The sequence below is a fragment of the Neomonachus schauinslandi genome, chromosome 11 (genome assembly GCF_002201575.2).
Source record: "Neomonachus schauinslandi chromosome 11, ASM220157v2, whole genome shotgun sequence".
In the NCBI taxonomy this organism is placed as follows: domain Eukaryota; kingdom Metazoa; phylum Chordata; class Mammalia; order Carnivora; family Phocidae; genus Neomonachus; species Neomonachus schauinslandi.
The window spans coordinates 109641934-109661927 of record NC_058413.1 but is presented as its reverse complement, the minus strand read 5'-3'; the positions used below and the strand labels follow the sequence as shown (position 1 = coordinate 109661927).

Genomic DNA, 19994 nt, shown 5'->3' with positions numbered 1-19994 from the left:
TTAAGAGCTGGTGAGAACTGGAGTGCCAGAAACTGAGAGCCAGATGGGTGGATCGAACAGTTGAGGGATAATAGTCACAGGTGCTTGTCCTTTAGTGTCTTCAGGAAGGTAAATAGCCAGGTCATGACAGCTTTATCCTGATCCTTGGGAATCGTCTGTCTTCAGTGTTTCACTGGAGCGATGAGTCCTGTGACTGGGTCCTTTACGTAAATTGATGGCATATCGGTACTCGTTTCTATATGTCCATAGTTATAGTCTGTATTTCTTTAAATATAGCGATAGAATAATTTCTTATAGCTATCTGATGCTTTGTGATTTCTGTGTCTAAGGGAACTTTTGACGCCTCAGCAACATTACGACTGGGGTCTGAGAGCCTTGAAGACTGTTCTTAGAGGAAGTGGAGGCCTTCTTAGGCAGCTGAAGAAAAGCAGCATTAAACAGAATGGTAGGACTCGTTATTCAGATACAATCTTATTTAAAAAATGCAACAGCTTTAATTTAGAACACTTTTAGATTTATAGAAAAGTAATGAAGATGGTTTTTAAATGCCTGGCCCCCAGTTTCTCCTGTTGTTAACATCTTGCATTAGCATGCTATATTTTATCACAATAGTGGGCCAATATTGATGTTATTTTTTAACTGAAATCCATACTTCATTCCACTTTTCCCTAGTTCTTACCCAATGTCCTATCGTAACTTTAAAATGTGCATTAAATACTAAATAGTTGTGCTATATAGAGGAATAGTCTAGTCCGCTTCTCCTCAATCTTTGATGTACATTTACAATCACCTAGAGCCTTGTTAAAACACCAGTGTTGGGTCCTTATGCCCAGCTTCCTGATTCTGTAGGTCTGGGGCAGAGCCTGAGAATTTCTCTCATCTGAAAACAACAACCGTAGAAATGTACAGGGGTTTTCTCTTTCAAAGAGATAGTATACCAAGCAAAATTACCCTTTAAAAAAAAACTTAAGATTACAAAAAATACCTTTTACCCGTAAAATAACTTTCAAGTTACAGTGAAGTTAGAAAGATAGCATTCCCGTTGTCTCCTCTCATTTACTATGGTACATTTGCCAAAACTAGGAACCTGAGGCTGGCATATTACTGCTAACTGACGTCCAGACTTCATTTGGACTTCACGTGTTCTGTCGTTAACGCCCTCTTTCTGCTCCAGGATCGAGGCTAGGGTGCCTCATTGCCTCCAGTTGTCATGTCTCCTCAGTCTCCTTGGTGCTGTACAGGTCATGTGTCATGTAGACTCTTCCTCAGTCTGGGTTTTGTCGTGATGTTTCTGTCATGATGAGACCAGGTTCTGAACATTTGGAAAGAACACCAGAGAGGTGATGGGCCCATCTTACCACATTGTATCAGTGTGTGCACAATGACCGTATGACGTCACTGCTGATGTTCACCTTCCCGGCTTATTTTAGAATTTGCCAGGTGTCTCCGCTGGAATAATAACTGTGAAATTACTGTTCTCCCCCTTCCCTACTGTACTTTTCGGAAGCTAGTTACTAAATGTGGCTCACCTTCAAAGTAGGCAGGCAAGGATTAAGCTCCATCTCTTAGAGGGGGGAGTATCTGCAAATATTATTTGAAACTCTTCTGTAAATAAGATTTGTTTCTTCTTTCCTACTTATGTATTTATCAAATCATTTATTCAGATCAGACTCATGATATTTTATTATACTCTACCACCTTTTTCCCCCATTTATATAAGATAAATGATTCCCCCACCCATGGATGTGTGCCTTTATGAAAGGCCAAATATTCAACTCTGCAGATTGCTTTTAAAAAGTAAGTTGGGGGGGCTCGGGTGGCTCAGTTGGTTAAGTGTCCAACTCTTGATTTCGGCTCAGGTCATGATCTCAGGGTCCTGGGATCAAGCCCCGTGTTGGGCTCCATGCTCAGCACAGAGTCTGCTTGAGATTCTTTCCCTCTTGCTTGCCCTCTCTTTCTCTCTTCATTAAATAAATAAAATCTTTTTTTTTTAAACTAAGTTAAAACGCTGAAAATAAGTCAGCATAGAAAAGCACACCATGTAAAATTATTTATTTAGGCTTTAAGTGATTTAAGTATACATCTTAAAAAAAGGAAGCTGCTTTAGCTCTGTTATTGGGTTGGCACATGCCAGGGAAGATAAGTCATTTGGTGAGCTACTTAAATTACTATTTTTCTGTTGTCTCTCTCTTTTAAGAAACATTGAAACCATACCTATAGTAATTAAAGATGGCTTACTCATGCTTGAAAGAAGCTCTATTGTGCCCATGCCTCTTTGCATGTACTTAAACATGGAAATATTCAGCAATTATAGAGAAATACCAGACTAAAGACGGTTTCTTGCCTTCATTGATGTATCTTAGCTTTCAGCAGCTGATTAATATCCTTGAAAAAATAAGAATCTTGCAATGATGTTAGTATTTACATTTGGTTTGGGGATGGGTTTATGAATCACTTTTGAGCAAGTCTGATTAAAGACTGTTGCTCAGTCTGTTGGTTTTCAGTCTCAGGACTTAAACTTCTGGGAGGCAGTACTGGCGTATTTGAAGATGCCTGAGTCTGCACTTAGTTGATTTGGATGCGAGTCCCAGCTGTTAGACTGCTCTGCTTTCTCTGGTAAATCACTTAAACCCTTAGAGATTTAATATCCTCAAATATAAAACCAGAATAATGTAATACTTTCTTACTTTATACAGTTGTTGAAGGATCACATAAAAGCTGTAAAGTTCTATAAAATTATAAGTGCTGGCGACTTCTATTTTGTTTTTTAAGATTCATTTTTTGAGAGAGAAAGAACGCACATGAGTGGAGTAGGGACAGAGGGAGAGGGAGAGAGAATCTCAACCAGACTACCTGCTGAGGCCTGAGCCCGACACGGGGCTGGATCCCAGGACCCTGACATCATGACCTGAGCTGAAACCAAGAGTCAGACACTTAACCAACTGAGCTGCCCAGACGCCCCAAGGATTTTTATTATTAATTAAAGTCTGGGAACCCTGGGTCTCAAATTCTATGGAAGAGAGTCCAGAACTGTCCTTAGGGATCCTTATTTCTCAGTGGTCAAAAGATAGTAAGGTAAGCTTGTCAGTTCACATGGTATCAGAGGGCTTTGACTGTTACTGAATTCTAGCACATCATTTAATTACTAGTAACGAATATCATGGTATTTGAAAATTGTGTTTACGGTCATTAAAACTTTCTAAAGTCAGTAACGAATAATTTTAAAATGAAACTTTTTCTCCAGTTGATGAAAGTCAAATTGTGGTACAAGCGCTGAGGCTTAATACAATGTCAAAGTTTACATTTGCTGACTGCTCACGGTTTGATGCGCTGATTAAAGATGTGTTTCCTGGGATCGACTTGAGAGAAGTGGAATATGGTGAACTGAGTTCTGCACTACAGCAAGTCTTTGAGGAGGCCAGCTATGAAATCATACCTGATCAGGTAACCGTCAAGGATACTTTGTAATAGGAGTGCCCGGGTGGCTCAGCGGTTAAGCATCCGACTCTTGATTTTGGCTCAGGTCGTGATCTTGGGGTCGTGAGATCGAGCCCCACATCACGCTCCCTGCTCAGTGTGGAGCCCGCTTGTCCTTCTCCCTCTGCTCCTTCCCCCGCTTGCACTCTCTTTCTCTCTCTCTCAAATAAATAAATAAAATTTTAAAAAGAGAATATAATATATTGATCCTTTCTCCTAGTTAATTCCTTATTAACTATCTTTATCTTTTATCTTTCCATTTAAATCTCACTTACTCAAAGATCAGGGATGCCTTCCCTGATCTTTGAGTCCAGATGAAGTTTCCTTGCTGTGTGTTTCATTTTCTTTCTCACGTACTTACTAACGCTTAATCGTATATTTGACTAATAATTGATTTTCCCCCACCAAATATAGTGTTCGTGCAATGTGGGATCCATGTCTGTTTTTGTTCATCATTTTATTCCTAGTGCCTTTTACAGAGCCTGGCCCATAATAGATCCATCATATATATTTTTGATAATTGATTACATATGACTTAGTTTCACTTTGACAATTTCTTAGGAGAAATTCTTTTTAGTAGCTTTTTTTTATGTAGCACAAGTACATGTTCAAAATGAACATTTTTCCCTCTTTTTTTTGAGAGATACAGGATATAAATGCATGAATCAACTAATGAATAAAATAATACATATATTATATTTGAATGAGTGAGTAAAATAATGAACATATTGTCAAATGATTTGGAAAGTATACTTGTTTCTTTTAAAGAAATACTGGATTTAAAGATCATGGTGTAAACATGCTCAGATTTATTTAGGTGTCATTTTATATTTTGGAATAGAACAGCTGTTAAGAATGAGAACAGAACTATGGTTGTGTACTATAAATCATATACAAACATGTTTCTTTTCTACTAGATCAAGAAGGCTTTAGAATTGTATGAACAGTTACGCCAAAGAATGGGAGTTGTCATTGTTGGCCCAAGTGGTGCTGGGAAATCAACCCTGTGGAGGATGTTAAGGGCAGCGCTGGGCAGAATTGGCAAAGTGGTCAAACAGTATACCATGAATCCCAAAGCTATGCCTCGACGTCAGCTGTTAGGCCATATTGACATGGATACCAGGGAATGGTCTGATGGTGTTTTGACAAACAGCGCTCGCCAAGTGGTCCGAGAACCTCAAGGTTGGTGTGTGGTTTGTGATTCTTTGCTTTCCTTAGTACTTTTTAGAAGATGACAGAACTTGTCTTTAACGCTGTCCTTATTAAAGTCTTGCACGTAACCATAAACTGCCTTATAAATGGTGTACGTTGACCGTTTACTTCAGAGGGGCCCAAGATGTGCTGTCATGTTGATCTAGACTGAATAGGAACTTCTGTTATAATAGAAACTCGGAGTAATCTGGGTGAGTTGCGATTCACAACTAGATTAATTTACTGAAAAAATAGAAAATCTATTTTTTGCGTCACAAATAAGATGACAAATTTTGTTTGGGTTTAAAATTGGTGTGTGTGTGTGTGTAAACACTCTTAACTCATGAGTTGGAATACAGTGTTTTGAATCATTTTGAAAATTTAAGTCGTAAAACAGTAGTCGTCTTGCTCTCAGCTTTTTGGTTTGGTGTTTAAAGGGATTTTTGGCCAGAATCTGAGAAGACTTCTTACTTTTTATTAGGTCATAATTAAAAGTTGTTTTTCTAAGCCAGTGAGGGAAGGGTTTAGAACTGAGACATTGGAAGAGATTTTCTATGTAGTTTTTCATTTTCACTGTGGTTAATAATATCACACTCAGTAAAAACCAAATATTGCCTGTATTGACTTGTCACACTTTTATGGGTGATATTATCCTGTTTGAATTGTCTCCAAGTACACTTGAAACCATTCTCATTTTAGGAAGGATGGATTTAAAAAAAAAAAAGGCTTGTCTCCAAAAAGACTTGTGTACACAGCACTACTTCTCCCCTTTGAAGTCAACTTTTTATATATCAAAGAAATTTGATGGGTGAATTTTGTATTTCTCAAATAGGATGCTAAAAATGGGTTTCCTATCTTTTCTACAAGAGATACTACATTCTTATGACCTGGTAGGAGACAAAGGTGTGGAGAATATCTCACAAGGTCATGGGACTGGAAATAGCCCAGTCTTGCAGACCATCTTTTCCTTTAGTTCTGTATGTTTGGGGACAGGTAGAGCATTATCACAGGGCACGTGGCTGAGAGACAGGTAGGGTGTTATCACATGAGTCCTCGAGCTCGGCTGCAATGCAGAGTCACGGGGAAAATCTCACCTTGTTCTACTTTAGCTCTTCATAATATAAAATAACACTTGGTGGAAATTACTTCTGAAGACTAAGAGGTGGTTATTTGATTCCTCATTTTTAGTTGTTATCACTGTGTATAGTTTCGTTTTACTTCCACTTCCTTGTTTTGAAAACAGATGTCAGCTCATGGATAATATGTGATGGTGATATTGACCCCGAATGGATAGAGTCCCTGAATTCAGTTCTGGATGACAATCGACTCCTCACCATGCCCAGCGGAGAAAGGATTCAGTTTGGCCCAAATGTTAACTTTATATTTGAAACTCATGATTTAAGTTGTGCCTCGCCAGCCACAATATCTAGAATGGGAATGATCTTTCTTAGGTAAACCATCAGAGCACTTGCCTACGTGATGTGAGAATATTCTTCAGTTATTGGTTTGGTTTCATAGCTAAGTGGAGTAAGTGTTGTATGAATGATGTGTAAATACGTGTTTCCTCATTTTTTATTAACTTCCTGTGTTAGGTTTTACTTCATTCAGAGAGTAACGGTTTTATTGCAGTTAAATTGTTTCAGTGTTTAGTGTATTACAGTCACTAAGGATTATGTTTGTTTGCTTCAGTGAGACAACAAGTACTTCATTGTTTCTTTTTTTCCTCTTACTTCTGTTTAAATGTTACCAGTGCAGAGAAGTGAAGAAGCTGGTTATGAACTAGAGGCCGATAATCCAGAACTAAGTAGCAATATTTTAATCATAAGATTTTAGATTCATAGAATTTTAGGGCCAACCTAGGCCATCCTAGGGAAGTGACCTTTCACTGTACAAATTGGAAACCTCCTGACTTAATTTTTACTTTCTTCCTCAGTGTATTTGCTTCAGGGGTAAAAATGAAGAATAAGCTAATTTTAGATATCATGTATAATAGTCTCATGCCAGAACATAGACATTACAGCCAATTTCATTTTCCAAAATGAGTAATTAGAAAGCTTTCTTGCGCATTTTGAATTGCTGTTTTAGAACGTGACACTTAGGGGTCTATATAAATGCTAAAGGCCCTACTCGTTTAGCACCCCTTGAAGCCATTTTTGGTGTTATGTGACATGATGGTGTTATCAAGTTGGTTCAGATTGTTTCCAAAACTAATTGCTTACTTCTTTGATAGTATTTTAGGGAACATTTGTATTAAAGTCATGAACTCCAGTTAAATTTTTTAGGTATTAATTATTAAAAGATACACCATTGTGTTTATAACTTTTGTAGCCGTGTCTCACACGGTTTGTCTACTTGTTCAACATACTCTTATAATCTGGTGAGAAAAGTGGCATAAAAGGGAAGTTTATAACTAAATGTTGAAATCTTTATTGAATGCCTATTATGTATGTGACTTTAAGTCAGGCATTTTAGGAGAGACAGAGCAAGAAAGGGGTAAAACTAACACAGAGGGCTTGTCTTTGTGGAGCATCCCTTCAAGTAGAGGAGGTAAAATAAATGCAACAATTATATCACAAGGTAGAGTATAAGTGACATAAATGGTAAGTAGAGTGCGATAGATATTTAGCAGAAAGACAGACCACGGATTGCTGCACGGGATTTAAAAATTGTTGGTGAACCCCATATTGTTTGTGAGAGGCATGATGAATGTATATGATTGCATGTAAAATACAAATACATGGTAACATTTTCGCTGCTTTTGATCAGCTTGTACCTTGGTTTTAGGTTCCATTCATTTCTTCATTTGTTGAACACTTGCTATGTTATAGGCCAAATGAGGACCTTCTGATAGTGAAAGAGAATGCTGTTAATTATGCTGGGACAGTAAACCAGGATCGTCCTGGACGAACCATCAAGATGTGTAGTTACCATAGGCACTGGGGAAACACCATTGACAGCAAAGTCTTTATTCTGCAGGGGCTCCGAGAGTCTTTGGTTTTCAGACTTGAGCTGATCTAATGTAACTTACGTATTTACTTTTTTTTTTAAGTTTTTTTTTTTTTTAAGATTTTATTTATTTATTTGACAGAGAGAGCGAGCACTAGCACAAGCAGGGGAAACGGCAGAGGGAGAAGCAGGCTTCCCGCAGAGCAGGGAGCCAGATGCGGGGCTCAATCCCAGGACCCCAGGATCATGACCTGAGTTGAAGGCAGACGCTTAACGACTGAGCCACCCAGGCGCCCCACGTATTTACTTTTGATCATCCCATTTTTCTTTTCCTTTTTACCTGGATAGAAATGTGAGAGGAGAAATTCAAGGGCTCAGTAGTTATAGTGTTGCTACAGAACAGTGGTAGAGAGTAGGAAAGAAGTGGCAAAATCATGAACCCTTGTCTATTCCAAAATTGTTTATGAATTGTTCTTGCCATAATTTTTTATAATTATTTAAGATATAATTTTGAATGTCAGTATTATATTTAATTTCAGTCACTGAATGTTACTCATGTAATTAGGTGTTTTGCTAAAGGAATTGTATTTTACTTGACAAAGATCTTTGAGGTTTTTTTTTTTAGATCTTTGAGTTTTAATAGTGGCATGAGAATTTAGGTAGTTGGCTTTTTTTGAGAGAGAGAAGAAGAAAAAAATATTTTTAAAGATCTGTATTAAGATGCAGCTGTCCTTGAACTCTGCTGTGTTTTTGAATCACCCAGAGATTTTGTTAAAGTGAAGATTTTGTTTCAGTAAGTCTGAGATGGGATTTGGGATTGTCTATTTCTCTATTCCTAAGGATTTAGACAACTTTTTGGCTAATCTGTATATAATTCCTCTTTGTGTTTATAATATAGATAAAATTTATTTGCTTTATTTTACAGAAAATGGCATGTACATATATACATATATACGTATACGTATGTGTGCATGTATATATATACACGTAACTAATATATACGTATACATAGAGAAATAACTAAAGTTAACACTTACACTAGCAGATACAATACCTGTGTAGAATAATGTTTATCGGAGCAGAAATTCATTTTGAGAGAAAATTGACAGTGTCTTCCTTTTTTTTTTTTTTTTAAGATTTTATTCATTTATTTGAGAGAGAGAAAGGCGGAGACTGAGCAGGAGCAGAGGGGGAGGGGCAGAGGGAGAAGCAGGCTCCTCGCTGAGCAGGGAGCCCAAAGGACGTGGGGCTGGGACACAGGGCTTGAGCCCAGCACCCTGGGATCATGACCTGAGCCGAAGGCAGATGCTTCACCGACTGAGCCATCTAGGCGCCCCTGACAGTGTCTCCCTAAGTAATTTCTTACATGCTTATTAATCTGTTTCAGTGATGAAGAGACAGATGTTAATTCTCTGATAAAATCTTGGTTGAAGAATCAGCCTCCTAATTATAGGAATAATCTTGAAAACTGGATTGGAGATTACTTTGAAAAGGCTTTACAGTGGATTCTGAAGCAGGTAAGTTAGCCATAATATTTCATAATTAATCATTTAGGCCAGAAGTACAGTGATTAAGAGTGTTGCTTAGAGATAGCTGCCTTTTAGTGGATCTCAGCCAGAATCTGGGGGCAGAGTGAGAAGTAGGTGTCTTCCCTGCTCTCCTGCTCTTTGTCTTGGCTTAACTTTCTTTATGGTGTCTTAAAACACTTCAGTTCTCTCACCTACAATATCCTGAACTGCTTACCTAAAAATCTTGAATAGTGGAATCTCCCATTGTTTACTAGCAAAACGATGTTACTGTCACATTTCACTGTCAGTAAATGCCTGCTTATATTTCATGCTAAAAACAACGTCAAGGTAATACTACAATAGAAGAGGGATGGCGAGTCGTTTACAGTGTTATTGAGCACTGCTTGTGCAGACATTATTGCATATCTAACATAGGCATCAAGCATAGCACTAGACAAGACAGGACAGACTCCTTCCTTGGGAGGGTTTGCCTAATGGAGAAAACTGAGGTGTGAAGAGATCATCAAAATCAGATGAAGAGAGTATTGCTGTCTTCCAGGAGAGTTTAAAAAGGTGATCACACTTGATTTTGAATTTGAAGCATGAATAGCAGTTTCAGGTGCACGGAAGGCAGGGGAGGACTTTTACAGGTTTCTACACGATTTTTCAGCTATTTCTGGTTTTTGTGTCATTGCTTTTCTGAGAAATGTGAACATAGAGAAGTAGAGGAAATAAACAGCAGTGGAAGTACTTTTTGGAAGCATCTGATTGCTAATCTGAACTTGATTTAGTGGTTGCTACTTGGGGATTGAATAGGATCTGCCGAGAAATGGAGATCTCCCTTCAGTTTTCTTACCTTTTTCCTTTCCTGACTGTAAGGATATAAGAGATGGTGGGACAGGGATTGGTGAGGAGTGGGGTGTGAATGACAGAGGTTCCCTGGAGGCCTCAGGGGATGAAGCACTCCCTCCAGCCTGACAAGCTGTCTTCTTTCTGGTATAACCACATGCATTCAGCTCGAAGCAACTTGAGGGCAAGGACCAAGCTGTAGTGTATCCACAGACCCAGGTGTGGTGCTGAAACATGCATGAATGAGCATGTATGTGCTTTAGTAAATACCTGCTGCCTCTGGCCTCGCTCCTTTTCAGTGGATATGTGGGGATTTCAGGAACATGAAATATGCGGAGCTAGCAAGGTGCTCCAGTCCAAGTCCCTTGAGGTCATCTGCGTGGGTGCTGTTTTTGTTAGAAAGAGAAATACAACACTAGGTGGGATATATTGATGTACAGGGGTTTCTAAGTGTGGGCATGAGGACAGGATAAGGTGATCAAGCCATAGAGTGGATATAATCAGTTAGAAAATAAACTGAATCTGTTTTGAGGTCAGGTCCCTGTGATTGTTTGACGTGTTTTTAATGTGTTGACGCTTCCTTCCTTCTTATTCTTTGTTCACTGTGTTCAGATTCTGAGAAATATACCATAATGGTTACTCTAACCAAATGCTGATTTTATTTATAACTAGAGCTTTGCTTTCTTGTATCATTTTAGCAAATTAGACAATGTAGAACAAAATGCGAGGGTTTCCTTTATCTTGCCTTTAAAGCCTGGAACTCTTAGCATGGCCCAAGCAGCTGGATTTCTGCTCATCTCCTCCCTTTTTCCTGCTCTTCCTCCCGTTTCTCCAACCCTCTAAAAATATTTTTTTTATGCAGAGTGATTTTTAAAAATATGTAAATTGGATCATTTTACTCTCTTACTTAAAAACACTTTAAAAGTAGTGAAGATAAACGTTACACTCCTTACCACGGCCGATGCAGTTCTGCGTACTCTGGCCCTTGCCTCGCTGTCTGCACTTCTGAACTACCCCACTGGCTTGCCTTTGCTTGTGCTGTGTTCTCTGCATGCCAGACGGATGCATCCTTCAGATGCTGGCTTAACTGTTGCCGTTTCAAAAGAGGCGGGCTCTCCATCTAAGTTACTCTGAGAGCACTCTCTTCTGCTTCTCTGGAGCTTTTTTTTTTTTTTATTATTCATTTGAGATACAGAGAGAGAGAGCATGAGCAGGGAGAGAGGCAGAGGGAGAGGGAGAAGCAGGCTCCCTGCTGAGCCAGGAGCCCGATGCGGGGCTCGATCCCAGGACCCTGGGATCATGACCTGAGCCCAACGCAGACGCTAAACCATCTGAGCCACCCAGGGACCCCTTCTCTGGAGCTTTTACTGGGACTTGTTGACCGTCTCCCCTGCGAGACTGGAGTCACACAAGTGGAAGTTTCTGTTTAGGTCACCTTTTTTTTCCCCCCATACTTAGCACCACAGGGACATGTGACTGATGCATAAATGGTTCTCTGTAAATACTTAGAGATTGAATGAATGAGAGCCTTTTTCCCTTTTAACCCCCCGGCAGTTGCACACGGGCTCCGGAGGCCCACAGTTCGAAATCATCTACACCACTGCAACCCACAAGTTTCATTTTATTTTATTTTTTTATTTTTTATTTATTTATTTTTTTTAAAGATTTTATTTATTTATTTGAGAGAGAGAGAATGAGAGACAGAGAGCATGAGAGGCAGGAGGGTCAGAGGCAGAAGCAGGCTCCTCGCCGAGCAGGGAGCCCGATGCGGGACTCGATCCAGGGACTCCAGGATCATGACCTGAGCCGAAGGCAGTCGCTCAACCAACTGAGCCACCCAGGCGCCTGACAAGTTTCATTTTAAATTGTGCGTACAGAGCCAGCTCCACATGGGTTTTTTGTGTTAAGTCTGCTTTTACCAGCCATACTCGTCCAGTGTCCTCTAGTTTCCTTTTTATCAGCAGGAGGAAATGGGGGATTGTTCTTTTTAGATCAGTGCTCAGTGATGTACTTTTTCTTTTATTTTCTTCAAGTTTAGGAAGTAAACAAACCACACATCTACTTAAGGACTCTAGCTAGCACTTACTGCTAGAAATGCACAATTGCATTTTTATGATCACTTTTTATTTTCAAAGTTTATACATGTAAACTGAATGAAATGTAAACTTTCTACATCTTTAGCAGAGGGATGCATTTAACAATCATAGTTGAAAAGATATGTGAGTGTGAATCTATATGTTTCTGTGTTTACCAATTAATGTTTGTTTTTTGTCTGTACCATGGATTTTAATTAACAGAATGACTATGTGGTTGAAACAAGTTTGGTTGGGACTGTGATGAACGGTCTGTCACATCTATGTGGATGCCAAAATCATGACCAGTTTATTATTAATCTCATACGGGGACTTGGCGGAAATCTGAACATGAAATCACGTCTGGAATTCACCAAAGAGGTGATGCACATTTAAAACCTATATTCAGTCAACATTTTTCTTTAATTTTCATGACTCTTAATCACCAAAATAGAGTGATTTGTAACTGTAAGGTATAGAACCTTTTAATTTTGAAATTAATGCATTCAATAGAAGAGTTATGCGTTTGAATATATGTACTTATTTTTTCCTTTGAACGAGTTTATGGTATTTTATGATATTAAAATTTTATAAAATGTTTAATATAATAGGCTGTATTATGGACCATATCTTTTTTTGTTAGACATTTTTGAAACTAATTAGCCACATGAATATATATAATTATTCATTTTAAGTTTTAGAATTATACATTTTTTTTAAAGATTTTATTTATTTATTTGACAGAGAGAGACACACCGAGAGAGGGAATACAAGCAGGGGGAGTGGGAGAGGGAGAAGCAGGCTTCCCGCAGAGCAGGGAGCCCGATGCGGGGCTCGATCCCAGGACCCTGGGATCATGACCTGAGCTGAAGGCAGACGCTTAACTGACTGAGCCACCCAGGCACCCCAGAATAATACATATTTTTAATCATTTATTTAACCAGAACAGTTTTAGCAGTTAGGAATGCTAGGATGGATTAATCATTATCAACATTTTCTTTAATAAATGTAAGGGTATATTTCAGCCAAGTTGTTTATAAAACTGTATCGTATACTTAAGGGATATCATCCTATCGGCTTTTTTTTTTTTAAAGATTTTATTTATTTATTTGAGACAGAGAGAATGAGAGACAGAGAGCATGAGAGGGAGGAGGGTCAGAGGGAGAAGCAGACTCCCTGCCGAGCAGGGAGCCCGATGCGGGACTCGATCCCGGGACTCCAGGATCATGACCTGAGCCGAAGGCAGTCGCTTAACCAACTGAGCCACCCAGGCGTCCCCCTATCGGCTTTTGTTGAAAGCATTGAACATGGATTTCTCTGGTTTGGCTCCAGCATCATGTTTCTGCATTTGTATCATCTGTTTCTTCTTTGGTGCCATCATTTACTACTTCTCTGTGCTGCTCCCCTTTCCGTGGCCGCCGTTCTGGTGTCCTTGTTGCCAAATGCTTCTCGTTACCACTCTATCCCAGATTGTATGCTGCTTTTGAGCAGACTTCTCATGCCACAGTTCAGACGCAAGGTATTGAAGGTTAGTGTCGGGTGAACTCTGATTTATATCTGTGCAGGTAGCAAGTTTTCAGTGTTAGAAGAAGAGCAGCTTGAGAGCAGTGCTGGAACCACCAAAATGGGCGGGACTAGGTTCCTACACTGAGAAATCAGTGGTTCAGTGTTCATTCAAACTCCTTTAAATAAGTTGAATGTACTTATACTTTGGTGTCTGTGCAAACTAGATGACTTTTATTTATTTGCTTGAATTACTGTTTAGAGAATAATATTTGACATAGCATGTTGCTTTAATTATAAAAGATATTTGGTAGGTTTAGCATAGGAGAATTTTCTTTGAACTAAGATGATTGACTTTGGGACATTGACTTTGAAGAATTAAAATTTCATACACTCTTGTTTGGAGTATGTGAAAACCTATCACAACTTTTTCCTCTGCAGGTTTTTAATTGGGCACGAGAATCTCCTCCAGACCCTCACAAACCAATGGATACTTACTATGACTCGAGTAGAGGACGATTAGCATCTTACGTGCTGAAGAAGCCAGAAAACTTGACGGCCGATGATTTCAGTAATGGCCAGACTCTCCCCGTCATTCAGATTCCTGACATGCAGCGAGGGCTGGATTATTTCAAACCGTGGTTAAGTTCTGATACTAAACAGCCATTTATTCTTGTAGGACCAGAAGGATGTGGCAAAGGGTAAGAGCAGAAAATTGTTGATTGAGGTACATAGTGTGGATTTGTATTCCTTTCTTCTTTTAAAGTAATTTAACAGCTCTGTTACCTTTCTTTTGCTTAAAGTAGCATTTACATTTTCATGAAGGACTCTTTCCATTGTCACTACTTGTAAAAATGATGTGACTGTAGAGAATTATAGAGAAGAACATGTCTTTTTTTCCTGCCAGCTTATGTGTTTTCTGATGGAAAGAGAACAGTCTGAGAAGATACATGCATACAGTCCCAACAAAAACTGAATACCTTAGATACACTCACAAATTATTACCTGCTTTAGTGATAAAAAAATGCATCTGGAAATTAGCTCTCTATTTAAAAATAACTTTTGTATCAGTGTAATTCAGCCTACTTTTAGTGCCTACTGAGTGTAGGATCTGGAAACAAAGGAGACATGATTATTAGTTTCACATTTTTAGTAGTAATTTAAAAATTCTATAAAATCATAGTAAATATTTTTTTAACTTGGAGTACTTAATATCTTAAAATCTTTCCTTCAACTGTGGGGAAACAGTTGGTATCTTTTATATGTACTTTATCAAGTTAAATTATTTCTGTAAACTTTGATTTTTTTTTGTTGAATGAGTCCCAAGAGTGCCTTCAAATATGAATTTATTTTTTTATATTGTAAAAATTAGAAAGCTACCTGTTAAGCCATATCCATGTTTACCATTTTCCCCTTAAACATCATATTACATAATTTAGAAACTGAAATATTTATAAGATAGAAATTTTATATTGACTATACACAGTGTTTAATTGGTTGTATTTTCGAAGTCCAATGTCCTCCGTCTCTCGTAGGATGCTGCTGAGGTATGCCTTTTCCCAGCTCCGGTCCACTCAGATCGCTGCAGTTCACTGTAGTGCCCAGACCACGTCTCGGCATCTCCTGCAGAAGCTGAGCCAGACCTGCATGGTGATCAGTACTAACACGGGTCGCGTGTACAGACCGAAGGACTGCGAGAGACTTGTTCTGTACTTGAAAGATATCAACCTGCCCAAGCTTGACAAATGGGGCACTAGCACTTTGGTTGCTTTCCTGCAGCAGGTGAGTCTTACTCCTTGAAGTGTTAGGATGTAATGGGAAAGGGTTAGAAAATCTGCTTTCCTCCTTGGGGTCAGTTTTATCCAGCATGTGTTGTGGACATTGAACTCCCAAAGCTTGTAGTAATCTGGTTCCAGGACTACTTTCTTCCTGCCTTTTCTTTTTTTTCTTTCTTTTTTTTTTTAGAGATTTTATTTTTAAGTAACTTCTGCACCCAGCATGGGGCCCGAACTCACGACCCCAAGATCCAGAGTCGCAGGCTCTACTGACTGAGCCAGCCAGGTGCCCCCACAAGCCTCCTTTCTTTGATGTTCTTCCCTATAGAAGTTAGCATTACAGCAAGATAATGTATGACAGGAAGAGTAAAAACAACCTTCACCCTATACTTATTTCCTGTCCTTTATTTCTAAAACAGAGGGAAAGCAGAAGCTGGGGATGATGTGGGATTTGGGGAAATTTCTGCTTCATTTTTCTAGGGATGCATTTTTCAGAGAGCAGGTAGATGTCCTTGGTCATGGCCCTTTACGGGCTTCCTTAGCTCAGTACTCTGCCTCTTAGCCCGAGTAAAGGCGAAGGTCGGACACCATGCATTCTGTCAGTGTGGAAGTCGTTATTTATGTGGTTTGCTTCACATTAGAAACCCTGCATTCTAAATTAGAGTTTATTATGTTTATATGGGTTCAAACTTAGCTTTATTATGGAACTGTAGAATATGACAAAATATTTATAAAGAAAACCAAAATAGTTTCCTTATATTTTTCCTGATTTCTTTCACTTTTTTTTCCCTAATTGCTGGTAGATTTATATGTCATCTGGATTTTAATGTTTATTAGAGAGAAAAGCACTTTAAAAATGAGGATAATTCAGCTAACATTAATTGAATGCAGAGTCTTGAAGAGTATTATTTTTCAATGTTATAAGAATTTAAAGTATATTTCAATCTTAAATTTTTGAGTTAGGTAGAGGAGGATGATTGCATTTGGAAACAATTGAATTTTATGCAAAAATATTTTATATCACTATTAGAAAATCCTAAGCCTAAAACATTTAAAATACATTTATGTTCAAAAAGGTACTGACATATCAAGGATTTTATGATGAAAATTTGGAATGGGTTGGTTTAGAAAATATTCAGATTGTGGCTTCTATGTCAGCTGGAGGAAGACTGGGAAGACATAAGCTGACCACCAGATTTACTTCCATTGTTCGTCTTTGTGCTGTGGAGTATGTATCATAGTGTTCTTAAAAATTTTTTTTTTTTTTAATTTGGGGAGACATCTTCTGTATTTGAATTTTATTAAAGGTATCCATTAATGATAATTTTTTAAGATGAAGAATATAAAAATAGTCAAACTTGAGTTCTGTTATTTTTTTCCCTGTCCTTCCTAAACTTTAGGCAGTAATTTAGGGTGATAAAGTCGTTAATCAGTGCTTCTTAAATATTAGAAATAAAACCCAACTGTTTTGTATCCTCTCTGTTCTGAAATGTTAGTATCAGGAATCTGAATGATGGATATTAGATTTTAATAAGGGTTTCATAAAACAAAAATACTATCAAATTTTATGAAGATAAATAAACATAATGTAAACAGGCACAAGGTGGAGTCAGGTCAGGTTTGTGGGTGACAGCATTAATCCTGATGCATGCACCCATCTCCATGGTCCATAATTGTTGCAAGAACTTGTAAATTTTATGGATGTGGGGCTTGTCCTCTGTTCCGTTTTGCCTTAAAAAATATTGTTTTGATGCTCTCATGCTAATTGCACCCATCTATTAAATTGTACTTTCAGAAATGTTGTAGCTACCAGTTAAGCTGTATTGAAATAGATTTTGGTTTGAGAGAAACAGGTTGATTTCATTTGTTATATTCTACTTTTACAGTTCTGAGTTGATTACTGCCAAATGGGTCAGCTACACTTAAAATAATTTTTCTTAAGCAAAATTTACCTTTCGGTCCTTTCTAAAAATCAGTGATTTCCAAACAATTATGTTTTTAAGTAATTTCACCAGAAACTTCTATTAGGGCCCTCAGTATTTGAGAGCAGATAAGTAGGGGTCAGAATAGGGACCTAGAGCCTGGCTTTAGTCCCTGGATAAACTGGGGGGGGGGGGGGGATCCGAACCTCAGAGCAACGCAGCTGGAAAACTGCTACAAATGAACATTAACGTAATAATCTAGAACATTGTATTTTCAGCTATTTTCTTATGTGCCCTCTTTCAGTTACCCAGAAAGAGAGCAATTACAGACAATTTATGGAGCATATTTGGAACCCGTTCTCCATAAAAATCTGAAGAATCACTCTATTTGGGGCTCTTCATCAAAAATCTACCTCTTAGCGGGATCTATGGTCCAAGTCTATGAACAGGTATATACTTCCTCATTTATATTGTAATTGTCGTGTCTCTTGGTTCACTCCCAGAGGGACTGCCTTTAACGCTGACCTGCGTTGACACTTCAGCTTTCTTTTCGTCTTGTTGATTAGGCTTTTCTACCAGAGAGTGAGCTCTCTGAGCGCAGATGCTCTAATAGACACTCAGTGAACATGGAATGAGTGAATTAATGCTGGGTGGTTTTCTGTTATCAACTAAAATTTAGCATATTCACAGTGTTCCTCTTCTTTGCAAAACTGGATCTTTCTCCCGACTTCGATCGGCTTCTGTCTTGGAGACTTCAAACCAGGGAGTGGTCTTTGAGGTTTCTTCTTTCTTGTTGCCTGGGAGGAAATGCCTCCAGTTCCTTCCTTAGTGAAGCGGGATGGTGCTTGAAATCAGGCAGTAAAGGGCACAGAAGACATTCATTCAATACCTTCTTTTCTCGTGCCGGTCCTAGGGATGCAGAGAGGCCTGAGTCTCTGTTTTCTGGAAGCTTACAGACCAGTCAGGAACCTGGTCCCGTAAATAAATTTTTACTACAGCGTGATGAGTAGTGGAACTGTGTGGTAGTTGTTAAGAGGAGGTGAAATGTGACCTGAGTTTGTTTGTTTTGGAAGATGTATTTATTTATTAGAGAGAGAGCGAGAGAGAGAGAGAGTGTGCACCGTGGTGGGGGGAGGGGCAGAGGGAGAAGCAGACTCCCTGCTGAGCAGGGAGCCCGATTCGGGACTCGATCTCATGACCCTGAGATCACGACCTGAGCCAAAATCAAGAAATCAACCGACTGAGCCACCCAGGCGCCCCGAAATGTGATGTGAGTTTTGAACAATTAATAGAAATTCCCAAAGTGGCTGGAGATGAAAGAAGAGCTTCCGAGGTAAAGGGGACAGCATGCGAAAGTTAGGGAAGTGTTTGTGGAAGATGCTTTTGGCAGTGTTGGAGTAGATGTGGGGCAAGAGAAGTTAGAAAGCATTGATTACTTTCTAAATGAATTCGGAAGCTCAGTGATCAAGGCCAGAACGAGAGCAGTGGGTCCTGTCCATGAGGAGGAAGGCACAGGCTCTCACGGGTCATGTATCAGGAGTCGCACTTTGATCCGTTCGGGATCGGTGACTGTTTGAACACGAGACAACTCTGTGGCTCCTGCCGTTAGCAAACATGTCTGTCCCGGACCCGGGAGCGCCTTGGAATTGCAACCACTGTGTGTAAAGCTTAGCTTCACCTTCCTTGAGTTCCTCTGCTCAGCAGGGCTTTTTAACCTTTTATTTTTTCTTGGACAACATTTGGCAGTTTGTTGAAGCCTATAAATACCCCTCTTAGAGAATGTTTTTAAATGGGTAAAATATAATGTATGAGATAACTAAGGAAATCAGTTCTAATGAAATATAATTTCTTCTCACTAGTAGAAATTGGGCATTCCTGTGAGTGTGGTGACTGAAAAATTTATAGCATTATATATTTGGAAATACGTTATAAATAAAATGTATATTATGTATTTAGAAAGTGAGAACAGACAGTTGACTTTATTTTCTTTTCCAGGTGCGGGCCAAATTTACAGTTGATGATCATAGTCACTATTTCTTTACTCCTTGCATCCTTACCCAGTGGGTTCTTGGCTTATTCAGATATGATTTAGAAGGAGGTAAGTTTTACTTTTATGATTTCAAATTGCTTTTCTTTCTTTGGAATGCCATAGTGTATCTGTGTGTGTGTGTGTGTGTGTGTGTGTGTGTGTGTTCTAAACTGTTTATGATTGTCGCTGGTAAAATTTGATTTGGGGAAAAATAAAATTGTTAGTGATGTTTAATATGCTTTTTGGAATTAGTATTTTTATTGAACAACTAGAGATAATGATGCTTAATATATTCTTTAAATAATCAAAACAACTTATCAATAACACATTGAATTTTACCTTTTTTCCCTTTTCTTGTACTTATCTGACGCCAACCTGACGGTATGCAGATTTTTATTCTCTCTTTCTTTCTAGTATTATGTTGAGATAGACCATCTGCAAGTCATTTGAATTTTATTACAACTAAAGAAAATGTTGTCTTTTTTAGGATCCTCAAATCACCCACTAGATTATGTATTAGAAATCGTAGCTTATGAAGCACGGCGCTTATTTCGTGACAAAATTGTTGGTGCCAAGGAACTTCATTTATTTGACAGCATTTTAACATCTGTGTTTCAAGGAGATTGGGGCTCAGATATATTAGACAATATGGCAGGTAATATAGTTAAGGAGTTTATGTAATAAATAAATGTTACAAGAATTGTAAACTTTTCTTGCTAATA

The 19994-nt window shown here is 38.6% G+C and overlaps 1 protein-coding gene across 2 annotated transcripts in view; it reads left to right on the top strand.

Moving 5' to 3' along the window:
* Positions 1-19994, top strand: part of DYNC2H1 (dynein cytoplasmic 2 heavy chain 1) — a 301460-nt gene that overhangs the window by 52556 nt on the left and 228910 nt on the right. For both annotated transcript variants that reach the window (XM_021696303.1, XM_021696302.1), the window contains exons 36-47: positions 330-445; positions 3245-3444; positions 4395-4659; positions 5912-6119; positions 9002-9131; positions 12269-12424; positions 13988-14247; positions 15082-15328; positions 16398-16549; positions 17548-17692; positions 19239-19341; positions 19760-19927. In XM_021696303.1, coding sequence (XP_021551978.1) covers positions 330-445; positions 3245-3444; positions 4395-4659; positions 5912-6119; positions 9002-9131; positions 12269-12424; positions 13988-14247; positions 15082-15328; positions 16398-16549; positions 17548-17692; positions 19239-19341; positions 19760-19927 — 2150 coding nt within the window. The remainder of the gene's footprint in view (positions 1-329; positions 446-3244; positions 3445-4394; positions 4660-5911; positions 6120-9001; positions 9132-12268; positions 12425-13987; positions 14248-15081; positions 15329-16397; positions 16550-17547; positions 17693-19238; positions 19342-19759; positions 19928-19994) is intronic.